General features: G+C 49.2%; 1 protein-coding gene across 1 annotated transcript in view; it reads left to right on the forward strand.

Annotated features, from left to right (window-relative positions):
• The window catches only part of vars1 (valyl-tRNA synthetase 1), an 86391-nt gene that overhangs the window by 58191 nt on the left and 10098 nt on the right, over positions 1 to 18102 (forward strand). The window contains exons 21-27 of the mRNA XM_041212459.1: positions 1261 to 1386; positions 2947 to 3051; positions 4948 to 5016; positions 6787 to 6865; positions 11472 to 11599; positions 15295 to 15450; positions 16745 to 16951. Coding sequence (XP_041068393.1) covers positions 1261 to 1386; positions 2947 to 3051; positions 4948 to 5016; positions 6787 to 6865; positions 11472 to 11599; positions 15295 to 15450; positions 16745 to 16951 — 870 coding nt within the window. The remainder of the gene's footprint in view (positions 1 to 1260; positions 1387 to 2946; positions 3052 to 4947; positions 5017 to 6786; positions 6866 to 11471; positions 11600 to 15294; positions 15451 to 16744; positions 16952 to 18102) is intronic.

Below are 18102 nucleotides of genomic sequence, written 5' to 3' on the forward strand. Positions count from 1 at the left end.
TGCGCAATAGTACAGTGGGGTCTTTAGCATCTGCCCGAGAGCGCAGCCAAGTGGCCTTGGTCTGACATCTAGTCCAGAAAGACAGCGCTTCCGACAGTGCAGCACTCCCGCAGTGGTGCACCGGGAGTGTCAGCCTGGAGTGTGTGCTCTTGTCCCTGCCGCAAGGGAGGCGATCAAAGCGGTGGTTGGGGTGGAGGTAATAACAAGCTGAAAATTGGAAGGAGAAACGGGCGTTGTGGAAAAGCGCAGATGGTCTGCGAGAAGGGACAGGGCTACGGGTGATTATTTGTCCAAACCTCACCTTAACCTGTCTTTCTCTCCTTAAGCGACTGATGCAAGCTCGTGTTTGCTTTGGTGCGTTTGCAGGCACCACAGCCGCTTTTCAAAGACTCCTGCCCGAACTGAGAGGGTAGACCTGTCAGGAGAGATTGTATGGGCTGGGCCTCTTTTCCCTAGGGTCTTTAAAATCCTGATGGGGCTGAAGAGGGCTGATGTAGAGAAGGTGTTCCCACTTATGGATGAGTCCGAAACCAAGGACCATGAATATGAACAAATGAATTAGGAGTAGGCCCCTCGGCCCCTCGAGCCTGCTCCGCCATTCAATAAGATTGTGGCCTCCTGCCTACCCCCCCCCGATAACCTTTCACCCCCTCGTTAATCAAGAATGTATCCAGCTCGGCTTTAAAAATATTCAAAGATTCTGCCTCAACCACCCTTTGAGGAAGAGAGTTCCAAAGACTCAGGATCCCCGGAGAGAAAATAAATTCTCCTCATCTCTGTCTTAAATGGGTGACCCCTTATTTTTAAATAATGACCCCTAGTTCTGGATTCTCCCCCAAGAGGAAACACCCTCTCCACATCCACCCTGTCAGGACCCCTCAGGATCTTATATGCTTCACCCTTGAATGAATCTAAGATCATCGCTAATAAATTCAGTAAGGAATTCAGGAGGAGTTTCCTTACCCAGCGACTGATTAGAACGTGCGACTGGATACCACATGGGAGTGGTTGAGGTGAAGAGCTTCGGGGATGTTGAGGGGAAACTAGATAACCGCGCGAGAGAGAAAGGAATAGAAGGATGAGCGGATGGTGTGAAATGAAGAGGAGGAGGTTTATGTAGAACTTATAGACCTGTTGTAATGGGCCTATTTCTGTAGGGTGTGTGCGTGCACGTGTGTGTATGTGTGAGAGTCTGTGTGTGTGTGACAATGCTGTTTTATTAGATGTAGGATACAGCTGACTGGAGTTTTCTCCCTCCAGACAGAGGATTTGAAAGCCTTCTACCCGGGCACACTGCTTGAGACAGGCCACGATATCCTCTTCTTCTGGGTGGCCAGGATGGTGATGCTGGGATTGAAGCTGACGGGAAAACTGCCTTTCAAAGAGGTAAAGTTGGGCTCTTACTGCAATCGGTTTGCACGGACTGGGCTTGTATCCCTCAAGAATATTAATGTGTAATAAAGGTGATCTGACTGAGGTGTTTAAGATGGTTGCAAGAATTTACAGGGCAGATGCAGCGAAAGTATTTCCTCTCGTGGGGTAGGGTCCAGAACAAGGGGGGCTGGGGGTGGGGGGGTGAGTAATCTTAAAGTTAGAGCTAGGTTGTTCAGGGTGACCTGTGGAAGCACTTGTCACACAAAGGCCGGTGGATCCCTGGAACTCAGTCCCCGGAAAGCACTTCTGACCAACCCCAGCCTCAATCAAAACTGGGATTGGTAGATTTTTATTGGCCAAGGGTAGTAAGGGTCACGGAATCAAGATGGAGAAGATGGAATTAAGGTCCAGGTCAGCTATGACCTGGCTGCTTGAAGGAATAGAGGGGCCGAATGGCCTGTTCCTGGTCTTCTGTTCAGTTGTCCCAGGGAAGCTAAAAAGATTCCCAGTGCCAACGCTCGACACAAATCCGCTCGAGTGGAAACGAGATTAAAAAAAAATCAAAAAATATAAGAAAGGTAAAAGTTACTTCACAATGTAGTTGTGGAGCGAATGCAAGGCTCATAAATCTGCTTCCTTAAGGAAGTACAATGATGGCCCGGGGCACATGCTTTAAGTGGACGGATAAACCACTGCACTGCCTAAGTCTACATGGACCTTCAAGTATTGAAGTCGGAGCTAATTTCAATATCATTAATTACAAAGTGGAGAGAGAGTTACAGTGCAGGTAACTTCTTCTCTTGGTACAGTGCGAGGAACTCCTTTCCCCTCACAGCCCAGTGCTTCAAACCCTCTGTACAGTGTGAGTAGCTCCCTCCTTTTCATAGCCCAGTGCTTCTGGCCCTCTGTACAGTGCGAGTAACTCCTTCCCCTTCATAGCCCAGTGCTTCTGGCCCACTGTACAGTGCGAGTAACTCCTTTCCCCTCACAGCCCAGTGCTTCAAACCCTCTGTACAGTGAGTAACTCCCTCCCTTTCATAGCCCAGTGCTTCCGGCCCTCTGTACAGTGCGAGTAACTCCTTCCCCTTCATAGCCCAGTGCTTCCGGCCCTCTGTACAGCGCGAGTAACTCCTTCTCCTTCATTGCCCAGTGCTTCCGGCCCTCTGTACAGTGCGAGTAACTCCTTCCCCTTCATAGCCCAGTGCTTCAAACCCTCTGTACAATGCGAGTAACTCCTTCCCCTTCATAGCCCAGTGCTTCCGGCCCTCTGTACAATGTGAGTAACTCCTTCCCCTTCATAGCTCAGTGCTTCAAACCCTCTGTACAGTGCGAGTAACTCCTTCCCCTTCATAGCCCAGTGCTTCCGGCCCTCTGTACAGTGCGAGTAACTCCTTCCCCTTCATAGCTCAGTGCTTCAAACCCTCTGTACAGTGCGAGTAACTCCTTCCCCTTCATAGCTCAGTGCTTCAAACCCTCTGTACAGTGCGAGTAACTCCTTCCCCTCACAGCCCAGTGCTTCTACTGAGATTGTTTCTTTTGTTAATCCCGGTGTCTTTTTCCTCAATAACTCAGGTTTACCTTCATGCTATTGTTCGCGATGCTCACGGGAGGAAAATGAGCAAATCTCTTGGCAACGTCATTGACCCCCTCGATGTGATCTTCGGTATCACACTGGAGGTAAGACCCTGTGTGTGGTTTGTTTGGGATTTCTCACTTCTCACCGTGGCTGTGGCTCGACGCTCAGTGCTGTGGGTTGGACAACGCATCAATCTATTAGCAAGACTTGTCACTTGGAGTTAGAGGTTTAATTGAACTAGACAGCGGTGAAATCGGCCTTGGGCGGCAACACCAAGCAACAACTAATGAATTAGTCGCCCGTTTCACACTTAATCTGGTTTTCTTTCTACTTGAAGCCACAGGCGGGGAAAAAGTTTGACCAGGTGGTTTTTGTGTGCGTGCGTCTGTGTGCATGCGTGTGTCTGCGTGCATACATGTTTTTGTCTGTGTACATGCCTGTGTGTGTCTGCGTGCGTGTGTGTGTCTGCGTGCGTGTGTCTGCTTGCGTGTGAACCTGTGTCTGTGTATTTATCTCAAAATAAGTGTAACCTGGTGCCTGATCATCTTGAGTTAGCTGATCTCAGTAGGCAGCATGGTCAGGCTACTGCAATTGACCTTGTCTGTGTAAGACCAGGCCATAGGACCCTTTGAGCTGCTCCTCCATTCAATAACATCATGTCTGACCATCCACATTGGTGCCGCCCAGCTAGCTTAGTTGGTAGTTAATGGGGCTCTTTATCCCAGGGTCGTGGTTTCAAACCCCACATTGGGTGATGGATTTTTCTCCCTTTTAAGACGGAGAGGAGGAGAAATGCCTTCTCCCAGAGGGGCTGTTAGTCTGTGGGATTCTCTTCCCCAGAGAGCAGCAGAGGCTGGGACTTTGAATTTATTCAAGGCAGAGTTAGACAGATTTTTGATCAACAAGGGGAGTCAAGAGTAATGGGGCTGGGGGACAGACAGGAAAGTGGAGTTGAGACCACAAGCAGATCAGCCATGATCTTATTGAATGGTGGAAGGGGCTCGATGGGCCGAGTGGCCTACTCCTGCTCCTAATTCATGTGTTCCTATGTAATTCCACAAGGGGGCACAGTCTCAGGATCATTTAGGGCTGAGGTGAGGAGAAATTACTTCAAAGGGTTTGTGAATCTTTGGAATTCTCTACCCCAGAGGGTTGTGGATGCTCCATCGTTGAACACATTGAAGGCCGGGGATAGACAGAATATTGGTGCCTGGGGGAATTAAGGGATATGGGGAGTAGGTGATAAAATGGAATGGGAGCCCAAGATCAGCCACAGGCCCTGTGGTCTACTGCCCCCTCTTTTTTCGTTTTCTTCTGTTCCACTCCCCTGACCAATCCCCATACCCCTTGATTTCCATAATGTCCAAAAATGTATCAGTTTCAGCCTTGAATATATTCATCGACTGAGCATCCACACTCTCTGAGGTAGAGAATTTCAAAGATTCACAGCCCTTGAGTTGAAGAAATTTCTCAGTTCAAAATGACCCACCCCCACCCCCCTTATGGTGAGATTACAACCCTTTGCTCTAGACTCTCCAGCCAGTGACAGAACGTCCCAGCCTTTATCCTGTCAAATCCTGGAAAGAAATTTGTAAGAGGTCACCTCTTGATCTTCTAAATTCCAGAGCATATTTGGTTTGTGCATGGGGTGTGTGTTTGTCTGTATGTGCATGAATGAATGTGGTGAGACCTGGCTTCGTATGTATGTCCTGTGCTGTCTGAGCGCGCACTCGGAGACTGGACGGAGCAGGGGATTTGCCAGCGCTTGCCGAACCATCTCCGGAAAAGGAGAGAAGTATTATTTTTAAACACAAAGTTTTGGCGTGGGACTGGAACAGAGCTTTGGCTTAGACCCTGGTTTCCACTCAGGTGGCCCAGAGGGGTCGATTGGAGGGCCTGTTTCTGTCACAGTGTCTACGCTAAGTGGCTGCAACGTGAAGGTCTGGTTAAAGTGGCCACAAGTCGCTCACTTGCCTTTTTTATTGCTGCTTCCACAGGGCCTGCATGCACAGCTCCTGGACAGTAACTTGGACCCGGTCGAGATCGAGCGAGCCAAAGCGGGTCAGGTAAATGCGAGAGTTTTGCGAGATAACATCTCCCTCTGTCCCCTGCGTTCAACCGGAGAGTGGTAAGAATGAGGAACGCGTTACCACAGGGCGTGGTTGAAGCGAAGCTAGATAAGCGCATAAGACGGAAGGGAATTGGAGGACATACTGATGGGTAAGAGGGAGGTACTGTTCAAACATACGCACATGCAAATTAGGCCATACGAGTCTGCCCTGCATTCAATAAGATCTTGGCCGATCTGCTTGTATTTCGAATTCCACATTCCCACCTATCCCCAATAACTTTTGATCCCCTTGCCTAACAAGAATCTATTTGCTTCTGCCTTAAAAATATTCAATGACCTCTTCTTCCCCCGCCTTCTGAGGCAGAGAGTTCCAAAGTCACACAAGCCTCTGAGAGAAAAAAATTCTCCTCATCTCTGTCCTAAAAGGGCGACCCCTAATATTAAAACAGTGACCCCCTGGTTCTGGACTCACCCAAAAGAGGAAACATCTTTTCCACGTCCACCTTGTCAAGGCCGTTCAGGATCTTGTACACTTCAATCAAATCACCCCTCACTCTTCTAAACTCCAGTGGAAACAGGCCCAGTCTGTCCAACCTTTCCTCATAAGACAACCCGCTCATTCCAGCTATCAATCGAGTAAACCACCTCTGAACTGCCTCCAACACATTTACATCCTTCCTTAAATAAGGAGACCAAAACTGCACACAACATTCAACGTGTTCTCATCAATGCCCTGTATAACTGAAGCATAACATCCTTATTTTTATGTTCAAATCCTTGTGCAGCATACTGGTGAATTTACTTTTGGATGTGAAGGGGCAGGGCTGGCAGAGAAATCTGTTCTCCTCTCCCTGTGCCCCAACACAGTCTTTGACTGAGTTCCTTCCATTTTCATTGTTAAGTCTCACTGCTCCCTTACCACCTAAAAGGTCATAAGTGCACTGTTTTCTGCCAGGGGCTCAGTGGATAGCGCTCTCTCATCTTGAGTCAGAAGGTGGTGGGTTCAAGTCTCGCTCTCGACTGGTATTCCCAGTACAGGGCTGAGGGAGTGCTTCACTGTCGGAGATGCCATCTTTCGGATGAGACATTAAACTGTCTGCCCTCTGGGGTGGATGTAAAGATTCCGCAGCCAAAATGGGGTGGAACCATCCCCGGGGTCTTGGCCTAAATTTATTTCTCAACCAACATCGCTTTTTAAAAAAAAAATCTGCTCACTATCACATTGCTGTTTGTGGAGCTTCCTGTGTGCTAATTGGCTGCCACATTTCTACATCACAACAGTGACTGCACTTTGAGGGGAGGTGATGACGTAGTGGTATTGTCACTGGACTAGTAATCCAGAGACCCAGGGTAATACTCTGGGGACCCGGGTTCGAATCCCACCACGGCAGATGGTGGAATTTGAATTCAGTAAAAATCTGGACTTAAAAGTTTGATGATGACCATGAAACCCATTTGGCTCACTAATGCCCTTTAAGGAAGGAAATCTGCTGTCCTTACCTGGTCTGTGGCTACATGTGACTCCAGACCCGCAGGAATGTGGTTGACTCTTAAACGCTCTGAACAAGGGCAATATTTAAACGCTCTGAACAAGGGCAATAAATGCTGGCCTAGCGATGCCTACATCCCATGAATGAATAAAAAAAGCTTCAGAAGCAATTCAGTGGCTGTAAAACACTTCGGGGTTTCTTGAGTTTGTGGAGGGCGCTATATGTCTGCTCATCCAGTATTTAACTCCATCTGTATGTTTTGTTTTGCCCATTAGAAATCCGATTATCCTGTTGGGATTCCTGAATGCGGGACAGACGCCCTTCGGTTTGCTCTGTGTGCCTACACGTCTCAAGGTAACACGGCTGTGAAATTAGCCACTGCGATCCATTTTCTATTCGTTCACCCATCTGAGTCTCTTCGCTGAAATATAGCAGCAACTTACTCAGCTGGGAGTAAGAGAGGAATGTTGGCCTTAATTTAAAAGGGAATGGAGTATAAAAATAGGGAACCTTGCTAAAACCATACAAGGCATTGGTTAGAACACACCTATAACACTGTGAACAGTTTTGGTCCCCTTATCTAAGGAAAGATAGATTGGAGGCAGTCCAGAGAAGGTTCACTAGGTTGATCCCGGGGGTGGAGGGATTTTCTTATGAGGAGAGGTCGAGTAGGTTGTACTCATTGGAGTTTAGAAGAATGAGAAGTGACTTTACTGAAACATATAAGATTCTTAGGGGGCTTGACAGGGTGGATGCTGAGAGGTTGTTTCCCCTTGTGGAAGAGCCTAGGACCAGAGGGAATAATCTCAGAGTAAGGGGGCGTCCATTTAAGACAGAGATGAGGAGGAATTTCTTCTCTCAGGAGGGTAGTGAATCTGTGGAATTCTTTACCGCAGAGGGCTGTAGAGGCTGGGTTGTTAAGTGTATTCAAGGCTGAGATAGACAGATTTTTAATCAGTAAGGGAATCAAGGGCTATGGGGAAAAGGCAGGAAAGTGGGGTTGAGGATTCTCAGATCAGCCGTGATCTCATTGAAGGGTGGAGCAGACTCGATGGGCCGCATGGCCTACCTTCCGCTCTTACGTCCTATGGAGGAAGGCAGCTCACTCCTACAGTCACACAAAAAGAGTTATACAGGTTATTATTATCAGAGAGAGGCCATTCACCCCTTCATGTTCATGCTCACTCTCTGTAGAGCAATCCAGCCAGTCCCATCCCCTGCTCTATCCCTCCCTGTGGTCCTCTATCCCTCCTAAGTGTCCATCCAATTTCCTTTTGAAATCATTAATTGTCTCTGCTTCCTCCAGCCTCGTGGGCTGCGAGTTCCAGACCATTACCACTCACTGCATAAAAAAGTTCTTCCTCACATTCCCTCCCCCCCCGCCCCCCCACCCCCACATCCCTTGCCCAAAATTTTAAAGCTGTGTCCCCCAGACCTTATACCATCAGCAACTGGGAACAGCTTTTCTTTGTCTACCTATCTAAAGCTGTCATAATATTGTACGCCTCTATTAAACCTCCCCTCAATTTCCTGTACTCCAGGAAGAACAACACCAGCGTCCCCAGTTTAACCTGGTGGCGCATGCTTCTACGTATTAAAATCCATCTGCTACTTGTCTGTCCATTCTGCTAGCCTATCTGTGCCCTGTTACAGTTGATTGGTATCATCCTATTTGTCTGCCACGACTCCAGGTTTGGTATCATCGGGATTTGACTGTATTCCAGTACCTAAGTCACTTTTTACATCTTGCTTGAGAGAAGCACGAGCCTCTGTTGGTGGAAACACTGAAATACTCTTGCCTCTCAGGTTAGAAGGCTGTGATTTCAAAGTTCACCCCTGTGCACTACCAAGGCAAGAGGCACCATCCCCTGGCTGAAACACAGTATCAAGAGTGCTGGGGTAGATGTTAAATAAATCCAAGGTGACATTATTCATTGTGTGAAACACTTTGAGACAGTTTGACCTGAGAGATTTAACACAAGCGCTGTACCTGTATTGCTTTGTTTTAGATTGCCTAGATTTTTTTTATGCGTTCATGGGATCGGGTGTCGCTAGCTAGGCCAGCCCTTGAGAACTGAACGTCTTGCTAGGCCATTTCAGAGGGCCATTGCTGTGGGTCTAGAGTCACATGTAGGGCACAAGGTAAGCACAGCAGATTTCCTTCCCTAAAGGGCATTTGTGAACCAGATGTGTTTTTACGACAATCGACAATGGGTTTTATGGTCCTCCAGATTATTTTTAATTGAATTCACATTTCACCATTATTATGTCATGTGCCAGGCGGACCCAAATCCACGAGGGAAACTTGGTACGTGATCACGATGGTTTTGCAATTTGTATTTATTACGAGAAGACTGAGCAGTGAAATCAGAAGTAATAAGTCCACCAAAACCTTGCGAGATTTTTTTTAATGAAATTAAAATATTTATTGACAAAAGAAAAGATGTCAAACACTTGCATAAGATTCCACTAATTTAATACTATAGCAGACACTAAAATTCATACCTAACCTGACTCCCAAATACACCCCCTTGTAAGGCAACAGTCCGAAATAGATTTTAAAGTTAGAAAACCAGGCCAGCACAATTCGCACCCTGAAGGGCTGGATACAGCAAACTCATGCAGACAGAGCTTGGAGGTGTTTCTGAGGCTGTTTTGCAAGCTTCTGCTAGATGTCACAGGGCCCCTCCCAACAGAGCCTTTCATTCCCCCTTCTTTACGTTTCTGTCTTTTTAATCTGTAAATTCCATTGTCCCATATGCCTTTGAAAATATACTTTCCCATAATATGAAACTTTTCATGGTGCTAATATTGTCAGTAACCTTTGGGAAAAATAACCACACTGCCTGGCCTAGTTTCTCCGGTGTAAACATCCTGCTATCCCTTCGAAGTTCAAACTGCTCTGACTTATCTAAAAATGCAAATTCTCCTCACGACTTACATTCTAAGACTTCAGCTATGTTTACATATTTAGCATTTCAAACCCCTAGCTTCTTTTATGAGTCAAAACATCCATACCAGCTATCTCCAATTCAATTAATCTCTCCCTCACACACACACACACACACACACACACACACACACACACACACACACACAAACACACAAACTATCCAAACCCCACTTTAATCTTTTACAATAAATCACCATCATATTATGAAAATCATTGTACTTTCATAACACCATCCGCAGTGGTGGGATTCAAACCCGAGTCCCCCGAGCATTACCCTGGGTCTCTGGATTACTGGTCTAGTGACAATACCACTACCTCCCTGTTCATCAGAAATGTTTAATTTGTGTATATTATCGTCAATTAACTCCACCCACCTGTTACTGAAACCCTCATTCAATGCCTCTTTTACCTCTAGACCTGACGCCTCAATGCTCTCCCACCTGGCTGCTCTCCCATTTCCCCTCAACTTCCAAACCTCTTCTCCCTGTAGCAAGACACCAAGTCCCGTTCAGCCATCACTTGTCCTGGCTGACGTACATTGGCTCCCTAGTCTGACAGCATCCTGACTTTAAGTGCCTCCCATGGTCTTGCCCCTCCCTGTCTCTGTAATCTCCTCCAGCCCCACAACCTTCCATGATCCCTGCGCTCCTCCAGTCCTGGCCCCTTGAGCATCCCCCCCCCCCCCAACCCCGATTTCAGTTGCTCCACCGTTGGCGGCCGTGTCTTTGGCTGCCTGGGGCTTGAAGCTCTTGAACTCCCTCCATTTAACCTCTCCCCCTCCCTACCCCCCCTTCACTGTCGCTGGGTCAAAACCGCCACTTCTGCAACAAACTGTGGAACGCCACAACGTTCGCCATCCGGGGCCTTGGGGGGGCAAACCTTAAACCAGAGGACCCTGTCCGGGGGCGTAGAACTCCACCCCTCCCTCCGCCTTTCCCCCCCCCCCCCCACCCCTTCAATAGCACTGTGGGTGTACCCACACCGGATGGACTGCAGCAATTCTCTAAGGCAGCCCACCACCACCTTCTCAAGGGCAATTAAGGATGGGTGATAGATGCTGGACTTGCCAGCGACGCTCTCGTCCCAAGAAGGAATCAAAAATAACCTTGCTGCTTGCTCAAGCTTCTGATCACCTGCCCGAATGCCTCCATGGGCCTGAATTTTATGCTCCCCCCCACCGGCGGGAGGGGTTGAGCGTAAAATTCCTCGGATGAGCTTCCTGCTGGGATCCCGCCCGTCCTGACCTCTGCAATTCTGCCCTGGGGCAGGTGAGGCCTCGGTTGGCCCTGTCCTTGCTCCGATTTGAGGCCCTTAAGTGGCCAGTTATTGACCACCTAAGGGCCTTTTCCCAACCAGGCTAATTTTTTTTTTAGGCCGGTGGGAGGAGTTTCCGGGTGTGTGGGAAATAATTGGGTTCAGGCCTTGGGCAGAAAGTGGGGTTCAGGGGTGCTGGAGGCTCCATCGGGGGCGCCCCCCCTTTTAATATGGGGCGCTGTCCCCTTAAGGCCTGGTGGCCGCTAAACTTCACCCCCCCCCCCCCCCCCCCCCCCGGGCCTATCTCACACACCCCAACCTCCCACTATATCCACATCCCCACTGGCACTGAAGGGATTAGGGAGCTGCCGGCCAATCAGATTGACCGGCAGATCTCTTAAGGTGGGATCTCCTTCCGGGTGAGGGGGCAGAAGTCCCATCTCCAGCCAGTGGACGCTGGTTGGAGCGTGAAATGGCTGAGAGGCAGGCAGTGTCGGCGTGGGTGTGTTCCCTGACTCCTTGGATGGCAGGAAGGGAATCCCCGCCGCTGGAAAAATCCTGGCCCGTGCGTGGCTTGGTGTCAGGTTTTATTTAACTAAAACCTGGGAAGCACTTTGGGGTGTTTTCGCTGCAATCCAATAGAATTTTAAGGTGCCTTCTGATTCCCCACGGCAGAGACTGTGCCGGTGCCAATGAGGCGGGTTTAAAGCCGTGATTCAGCGGCCGGTGAAACATTTCTGTCTGTGCCAACAGGCCGGGACATCAACCTGGACGTCAACCGGATCCTCGGCTATCGCCACTTCTGCAACAAGCTGTGGAACGCCACAAAGTTCGCCATCCGGGGCCTGGGGGCACACTTCAAACCGGAGGACCCAGTCCAGGTGGGTGCCAGCCTGTCGACCGGCAGAGGGTCGGGGCGGGCAGGGGAGGGGGTTGTAGCCTCTGAGCCCTGGGGAGCTGAGTGCGGGAGGTCCAGTCCCCAGTGTTTAAACAACCAGACGGATTCAAATCCCATAACAGAAGCTGGAGGAAAGTGACGTGTCGAAGCTTTTCGTCTTGCACTCATCAGGACACTGGCAAGAATGCCCATGTAAGGGGAAAACAACAATTTATACTGTATGTGAAGAGAGTGCTGATTGGTTGGCAAGTGGCGTTGCCATGGAGAATGCACAGCTGATGGTGACTGACAGTTAACTGCCAAGCATTGTTTGCCATTTAAACCAGGCAGCTTGACCCTGATTGGTCAAGGCATTGCCCTGAGGACTGAGTCAGCGAATGGCTGTTGCTTATTTTGTTTCACTTAAACAGGCGCAATGTGTGTTCATGCTCTTTCTGTCTAAAGAACAGGGCCCCGTGTATTAATATATGTAGCTTCCAGGAATGCAGATGTCCCATCTTGCAAGCCTAGCTGACAATCTTAAATTGGTTGTCCGTGTAATTGTTAGCACACTGAGGATTGTTCAGCAAGTGTTGTCCAATCCATGGAATCATATCTAATGTTGGAAACACAGTGTCCATTGGCTGTAAAGCACTTTGAATTGACCTATAGTGGCCATATAGGGAGTGCAACGGAGGTTCACTAGACTGATTCCTGAGATGGCGGGATTGCCATATGGAGAGAGATTGAGGAGACAGGGCCTGTTTTCTCTAGAGTTCAGAAGAGTGAGGGGTGATTCATTGAAATGGGCTCGACAGGGTAGATGCAGGAAGGAGGTTTCTGCTCGCTGGGGAGTGGAGGGGCCTAGAACCAAGGGACACAGTCTCCAAATAAGAGGAAGGCCATTTAGGACCGAGATGAGGAGGAATTTCTTCATGCAGAGGGTGGTGAATCTTTGGAATTATCTGCCCCAGAGGATGGTGGTAGCTTAGTCATTGAGCATGTTCAAGATTGAGATCGATAGATTTCCAGATTCCAGTGACATCAAGAGATATGGGGATAGCACGGGAAGATGGTGCTGAGGTAGGAGATCGGCCACAATCGAGGTGAATGGTGGACCTCTGCTCGAGGGGCTGACTGGCCTACTCCTGCTCCCATGTTCCTATGTCTTAGGACAGTCCAGGATCACTCCAGGAATGCACCGCCTGAAGGGGTGCGGGAAGCAGATTTAGTCGTGACTTGCAAAAGGGAATTAGGTGTGCCCTTGAACTGGGAAAAGCAAAATTACAGGGCTGTGGGGAAAGGGGGTCAAATTGAGCCAGCATAGGTGTAGTGGGCTGAATGGCTTTCTGCTCTGCAGCAGCTCATCCATCACCTTCTCAAGGGCAATTAGGGATGGGCAATAAATGCTGGCCCAGCCAGCGACACCCACATCCCCTGAATGAACAAATACAAAAAATAAATATAGGGTTTTGTGACATTTGTAGGGAACGTTAAGACAGTCTGAAAATCGAATGAGAATTGTTCAAAACCCTTCCCATTCGGGTTCAGTGGGAGCAGCTCCACACCCAGTCAGAAGGCGGGGAAGCTTTCTGTGTGAACGCAATGGGTTTAGCGTTTCGCTAACGTGCATGACACAGAAGACGTCACCCCCCTCGCACCTCTCTAGGGAACCGTCAGGGTAGATCAAAAGAAGGCAGAAACTAGAGCCAGCCCATTCGGGAGTGCAAATCATAGAGATACGCCTACACCCCAAAGGGTGGGGAGAGGGGCTGGCGCGCTCATCCTCAAATGGCAATCGAGGCTGGGTCAATTGTTCATTTTAAATCTGATTAATAGATTTTTGATTACCAGAATTGAGGGATGTGGGACGAAGGAGTCAGCTCGCAGATCAGCCATCCAACTCCTTGTACGGCAGGGCAGGTTCAAGGGCCTCCTGCCGTTCCCAGATTCCCGGTTATTCTCTGTGTTTTCTTTATTCATTCATGGGATGTGGGCTTCGCTGGCAAGGCCAGCATTTGTTGCCCATCCCTAATTGCCCTTGAACTGAATGGCTTGCTAGATCATTTTCTGAGGGCAGTTACGAGTCAGTCACATTGCTGTGGGTCTGGAGTCACATGTAGGCCAGACCAGGTAAGGAGGCAGATTTCCTTCCCTAAAGGGCATTAGTGACCCAGATGGGTTTTTACAACAATTGATAGTTTCATGACCCCCCCACCCCCCACCGCCCATGACTGAGACTCGCTTTCAATTTGAGAATTATTTTTTATTAATTGTATTTAGATTCCACCAGCTGCTCTGGTGGGATCCCCAGAGCATTATCCTGGGCTTCAGGATTACTAGTCCAGTGACATCACCACTACATACCTCCCATAAACCAAAAAGCTGGATCTTAAGTTGTGGATGTCCATAAACATCAGATAGTCACTTACAGGGAATTCAGGAGAAACGTCTTTACCCAGAGAAGTGGTCACGCTGTCGAACTCACGACTGCAGAGAATCATTGAGGTGATTGTAATAGATGCATCCGAGGGGAAGCTACATCACTGCAAAATGGAGAAAGGAGTAATGGGATATGCTGATAGTAGTAGGGTGAGAGGAGACCCGTGTGGAGCATAAACAACGGTACAGACCTCCTGGGCCAAATGGCCTGTTTCTGTGCCAAACAAACTCCCAGTGGCACAGGTACTTGTTGGCACAAGCAAACATTGGGTGGCTCACTCCACCACCCCTCCCCAATTCCAGCCCTGGGCTGTGCACACTCGGGTACAAGTGTTGGGATTACAGTCCAGGGAAGTTCAGGGTAGACCAGGTAAAAGCTGGGATTGTTCTCCATAGAACAGTAAAAGTTAAGGGGAGAGGGAGGAGAATCTAGGACACAGGGTCACAGCCTCAGAATAAGAGGCCGGCCATTTGGGACTGAGAATGGGCGAAATTTCTTGACTCGAAGGGCCTGTGAATCTTTGGAATTTTTGTCTTTATTCTGTCATGGGATGTGGGCGTCTCTGGCAAGGCCAGCATTTATCTCCCATCCCTAATCACCCTTGAACTGAGTGGCTTGCTCGACTACTTCAGGGGGCATTTAAGAATCAACCACGTTGCTGTGGGTCTGGAGTCACATGTAGGCCAGACCAGGCAAGGACGGTAGATTTCTTTCCCTAAAGGGGTATTAGTGAACCAGATGGGTTTTTACAACAAATGGATGATAGTTGTCATGGTCACCATTACTGAGACTAGCTTCCATTTGCAGATTTTTTAATCAAGTTTGAATTCCTCCAGCTGCCGTGATGGGATTTGAACCTGTGCTGACAGAGTTAGGCCTCAGAGTTAGCCTGGGGCCTCTGGACATTACGTCTACACCAGCATCTCCCAATAGAGAATGCTCAGCCATTGAATGTATTCAGGAGAGGGGTGAATAGATTTGGATATTGAGACAATTAAGGGTTATGGGATAGTGTGGGAAGATGGAGTTGAGGCAGAAGATCGGCCGCAAATGATGGCATTGCCTAGAAGGGCCAAACGGCCTACTCTAGCTAGTCTTTCTTATGTTCTTATCCGATAGACATGATCGAAATAGGAACAGCAGGGTGTGTAGACAGGCTGAGATGAAGAGCAGAGGGCGGAGGAGGTCTGCATTTAGCATCGGCCGAGGGGCCGGGTTCTGCACTGTAGACTGGATGTCATCGTATTTCTCTGCAGGACTTGTCGAGAGGGAGTCTGATTGATCGCTGGGTGATGAGTCGCCTGAGCCACGCGGTGGAACTCTGCAATTGCGGCTTCAAGCAGTACGACTTCCCAGGCATCACCACCGCCGTCTACAACTTCTGGCTGTACGAGCTTTGCGATGTCTACCTGGTGAGCCTCTTGGTGACCGTGACAACAGCCACTTACATGTTATAGCCCACCAAAGGATAACTCATTATCCCCTTAACCGCTTTACCTGTTGCCCTTACACGGAGGTCGTGAAGTCACGATGGCACAGAAGGAGGCCGCTCGGCCCATCGAGTCCGTGCCAGCTCTCCGTAGAGTAATCCCATCAGCCCCATTTCCCCACTCTATCCCCGTATCCCTGCAAGTTTTCCCTCAAGTGCTCGTCCAATTCCCTTTTGAAATCATTCATCGTCTCCGTTTCCACCGCCCTCGTGGACAGAGAGTTCTAGGTCATTGCCACTCGCTGACTAAAAAAGTTCTTCCTCCCATCCCCCCTCCCTGCCCTAAACCTTAAACCTGTGTCCCCTAGTCCTTGTTCCATCAGTGAATGGGAACAGATTGTCTTTATCTACCCTATTTAAACCTGTCCTAATCTTGTGCGTCGCCCTCAAATCTCTTATCAAGAAGATTAGCCCCAGCTTCTTCAACCTAACCCTGCAATGAAACCACCCCCCCATCCTTGGAACCACTCTGGTGAATCTCCTCCGCACCCTCTCAAGGATCCCCTCACATCCTTCACTAAAGTGGTAATTCCAGCATTGTTATCCTGTAATCTTATCTCTCCGACAAGATCGAGGACAGGGAAACACTGAAACTCCTGTTTCATTTTTCCTTAAATCAGACCTGGACACCTGCAGAGTTAAGAGCAGAAAGTGCTGAAAGATGACGCAATTGGCTGTGTAGGGGACTCACCTGTACTTGTGCCTGTAGCTGCCTTTCAGATGCTGATTGGCTCGTGCATTTTCTAACCGATACGACTTCCCTGAAGTTAGCTTTGGGGTGCAAATTCCCCGATCTCTTCGCAACCTCCTGCAGCCCCATAACCTCCCCGGGAACCTCTGCGCTTGTCTACTTCTGGCTTCTCGAACGTCCCTGATTTAAACCTCTCCACCATCGACAGCTGTGCCTTCAGCTGCCTGGGTCCCAGGCTCTGGAATTCCCTCCCTAAACCTCTCCACCTGTCTGGTCTTCTCTTCCTTGCTTTCAGGCGCTCCTCAAAATGGAATCCTTGGCCAAACATTTTGTCACCCATCCCAATAACTATCATGTCACTCAGTGTCAAATTGATAATCATTCCTATGAAGCACCTTGGGATGTTTTAAAGGCGCTATATAAATGAAGTTCCTATTGGCAATGGAAAAGCCTCTCAATCGCCACTTGTACTGGAACGTGAGTGGGAGGCAGGTCAATTTTTTTCTTGTCTTTCCTCCCGCTTCAGGAATGTTTGAAGCCCGTATTTGCCGGCACGGATGAGAATGCAGCATGCGTCGCCCGGAACGTTCTGTACACCTGCCTGGATGTGGCCCTTCGCCTCCTCAGCCCGTTCATGCCCTTTGTTACAGAGGAGCTCTACCAGAGGTTACCACGGCGATCAAATCAGGACCCCCCCAGTATCACTGTGACCCCTTATCCTGAATGTGAAGAGGTATGTGTCTGTCTGTCTGTATCTGCCCCTCTCTGGATCTTTCTCTCTCTCTCTGTCCCAATCTCTCTTCCTGTTTTTCTCTCTCAGTCTCAGTCTCCCCTTGGTCTCTGTCTCCCGCTCTCTCTCTCTGTCTCCCTTTCTTTGTCTCCCTCTCTCGCTTTCTCTCTCTCCCTTGCTCTGTCCCTCTTTATCTCATGCTCTCTGTCCCTCGTTCTATCTCTGTCCCTCTCCCTCAGTCAGTCTCCCTGTCCCCCTCTCCCTCCGTCTGTCTCTCCTTCCCACTCTGTCTCTCGCTCACTGTCTCTTTCTCGCTCGCTCCTTCTCTCGTTCTGTCCGTCCCTCGCTCGCTCACGCTCTCTTTCATACTCTCTCGTCTGCTCTCTTGCCCACTCACTTGCTCCATCACCCACTCGCTCGCTCTCGATTGCTCTCTCGCTCGCTTTGTCTCTGTCAGTCGTATTTGCCTTCTCATGCTCGCTCACACTCTCACTCGCTCGCTGTCTCACCCACTCGCTCGCTCTCGATTGCTCTCATGCTCGCTCGCTTTGTCTCTGTTGCTCGCATTTGCCCACTCGCACTGCCTCTCTCGCTCGCCTCTCTGTCTCGCTGTTTCTGTCTTTTTCTCTCTCACTCTGTGTCTCTCCCTCCATTTCTCTACCCCTCCACCTCTCCCTCACTCCGTGCCTCCCTCACTCTGTGCCTCCCCCACTCGCTTAGTGCCTCCCTTGCTCTGTGCCTCCCCTGATCGCCCCGCCTCTCTCTGTCTCACTGTGTCTATTTTTTTCTCTCTTGCCCTGTCTCTCTCCCTCCCTCACTCTGACTCTCTCCCCCCGCTTCCCTCTCTCCGCCCCCGTTTCCCTCTTTATTTCTAAAAACTAGTACTCTTCAAAACCTCCAGACTAGCTGGCTTTAATCCAATTAAGACACGTCAACAGACTAAACCTCTATTTTAAAAGAAAAATGTTTTCCAATAATGTTATATACATTAATAGCTTCATGACAACAGGGGTGGGGGAGGGGTGCTCCCATTCACTGACCAGTGGAGATTGGGGGAGTGGGTCTCCCTTTACTGACCAGTAGAGATGGAGGAGGGAGAGGCGGTCTCCTATTCACTGACCAATGGAGACGGTGTTGGGGGAGGGATGTCTCCT

The sequence above is a fragment of the Carcharodon carcharias genome, chromosome 19 (genome assembly GCF_017639515.1).
Source record: "Carcharodon carcharias isolate sCarCar2 chromosome 19, sCarCar2.pri, whole genome shotgun sequence".
NCBI classification, from domain to species: domain Eukaryota; kingdom Metazoa; phylum Chordata; class Chondrichthyes; order Lamniformes; family Lamnidae; genus Carcharodon; species Carcharodon carcharias.